General features: G+C 31.4%; 1 protein-coding gene across 1 annotated transcript in view; it reads left to right on the top strand.

The window, feature by feature from the left end:
• The first annotated feature begins 574 nt into the window (after positions 1 to 574).
• The window catches only part of LOC111707690 (sex-determining region Y protein), a 7,955-nt gene continuing 6,216 nt past the window's right edge, over positions 575 to 2,313 (top strand). The window contains exons 1-2 of the mRNA XM_023480832.1: positions 575 to 677; positions 2,198 to 2,271. Coding sequence (XP_023336600.1) covers positions 657 to 677; positions 2,198 to 2,271 — 95 coding nt within the window. The 5' untranslated portion in view covers positions 575 to 656. The remainder of the gene's footprint in view (positions 678 to 2,197; positions 2,272 to 2,313) is intronic.

Raw genomic sequence — 2,313 nt, 5'->3', positions numbered from 1 at the left:
CCTTAAAAGCTTTCTCTGATCAAGTATTAATTTGATATCAATGTTTTTGTTTCTTTCTACTGTTCATTTTCATTTGCGGGTGACTTTAGAATTTCTTGCTTATAAGAAGCAACGAAGAAACACTCAGAAATAAATCCTCTTTGAGTATCTTGCACATTTTGATCAGATTAAGGTTTCAAGGGTATAGTTGTAAATGGGGCATTACCATGTGTTTGTAGGATCTCTTAAACAGTGACTTAAATCATCATATTTTGTCAGTATAAAATAAAATATAAATAATCAATTCATCATATGATTTCAAATAATAGAAACCGAATGCCTCTCACTCTGGTTAGTCCGGGGTGCTCTATGCATTGATGACAATGCCCGATTTACAACGGTACCCTTGAAAGATTTGTCTGATCAAGTATAAATTAGATATCAATGTTTTTGTTTCTTTCAGCTGTTTATTTTCATGCAATGGAGAAACAATCAGAATTAAATACTTTTTAAATATCTTCCACATTTTTGATCAGATTAAGGGTTCAAGGGTAAAGTTGTAAATCAGGCATTGCCATTTTTGTAAGAAGGGTAAATTGAAACTATGTCTACAGAGCCTTTAATTATCATGTTTTGTTAGTATAAAATACAATATAAATCTATTCTTTTCAGATGAAATGATGAAACACGGAATGAAGGTTTGGATAAATCAGAAAACATTTCATATTTAGAACATTTAATAGACAGATATATTTTAAGAAAGAAATTTAGAAATAGAACTTTTGAAAGAGAGAAAACTTAAAAGACAAAATATTTCAAAGACAAAACATTTTACAGACATGGAACATTTTTGAGGCAGGAAATTTCTAAAACAGGAAACATTCTGAGAGGGTACATTTCTAATACGGAAATTTCGAAGACAGAACATTTCAAAGACAGAACAGTTAAAAGACAGAACATTTGAAAGACAGACTGTCAAAGACAGAACATTTCAAAGACAGAACATTTCAAAGGCAGAACCTTTCAAAGACATAACATTTGAAAGACAGAATATTTGAAAAACAGAACCTTTCAAGGACAGAACATTTCAAAGACAGAACATTTGAAAGACAGACTGTCAAAGACAGAACATTTGAAAGACAGAACATTTCAAAGACAGAACATTTGAAAGACAGAACCTTTCAAAGACAAAACATTTCAAAGATAGAACATTTCAAAGACAGAACATTTCAAAGACAAAACATTTCAAAGACAGAACATTTCAAAGACAGAACATTTCAAGGACAGAAAATTTTAAACACCTGACATTAACCCAATTATATGAAAAGGTCGTGCAGATCAAGGAGTAAGGAGATATAAACGCAGCCCGCCCTACTATATGATTATAAATGCTTTGCAGACGGTACTCCATTTGTATAAGAAATATTTGTCTAATGTACAATTACCGCGTATACAATAATCCTATTTTGAATATTTCTTATTCAGATGAAATACCGTCTGCGAAGCATACATAATCAGATGGTAGAGCGGGCCCTTCTATTTCATACTCCTTGGTGCATACCAAAGCACGACCGGTTAAAAATGTAGTGTAAGCAGGATTGTCATGAAAAGAACGTTAGTTTTCCGATTCTTGTATCTTTGCAACCAAATGTCGAATACAGACCTTTGATATTTCAAACTATGAATTCTGTTATAATCAAATAATCAAAATTTGAAATATTAAAGGAGAACACCATCAGGTTCCAAAGATAGAGGTATAAGAATATATAATAATTTTTTCGCAGCTTAAAAAAACGGAAACTGTCTGGAATAGGATATTGGCATTATAAATCACTTAAAGGGACTGTAAGCGTAATTTAAAGTGACCCTCCAAAGAAAGATGGGAATGTACGATTCACAACGGTATCCCTAAACCTTTTTTGATCAATAATGTGGAAGATATTGTCGTTTTTCGAGTTTAAAAGTGTTCAATTCTGATAATTTCCTGAGGTAGAATGCGAAAGTCATTTTCGAAAATTATCAGTTTTGAAAATTATTATCATTGATATATAATTCACGCTTGATCAGACAAAGTGTTTAAGGGTATCGTTGTGAATAAGACATTGCCATCTTTCCATAGAGACTATGTTTACACCCCACTTAAGTTATTTATTGATGGAATTTTTTAAATAAATTGATTACGTAGACATCTTTAAATATATAAAATAAACTATTCCAGATTGTTGTAATTGTAAACTTACTGAGTATCTCTGTATGTTCATCCCGACAAGATGCTTCTATATTAAATCACAGGTAAAGTCAAATTTACAAATGGGGGAGATGAGGTTTAAGAAC

Source organism: Eurytemora carolleeae, unplaced genomic scaffold, assembly GCF_000591075.1.
Source record: "Eurytemora carolleeae unplaced genomic scaffold, Eaff_2.0 scaffold152, whole genome shotgun sequence".
Taxonomy (NCBI): Eukaryota; Metazoa; Arthropoda; class Copepoda; order Calanoida; family Temoridae; genus Eurytemora; species Eurytemora carolleeae.
This window is presented reverse-complemented; position numbering and strand designations above follow the sequence as displayed.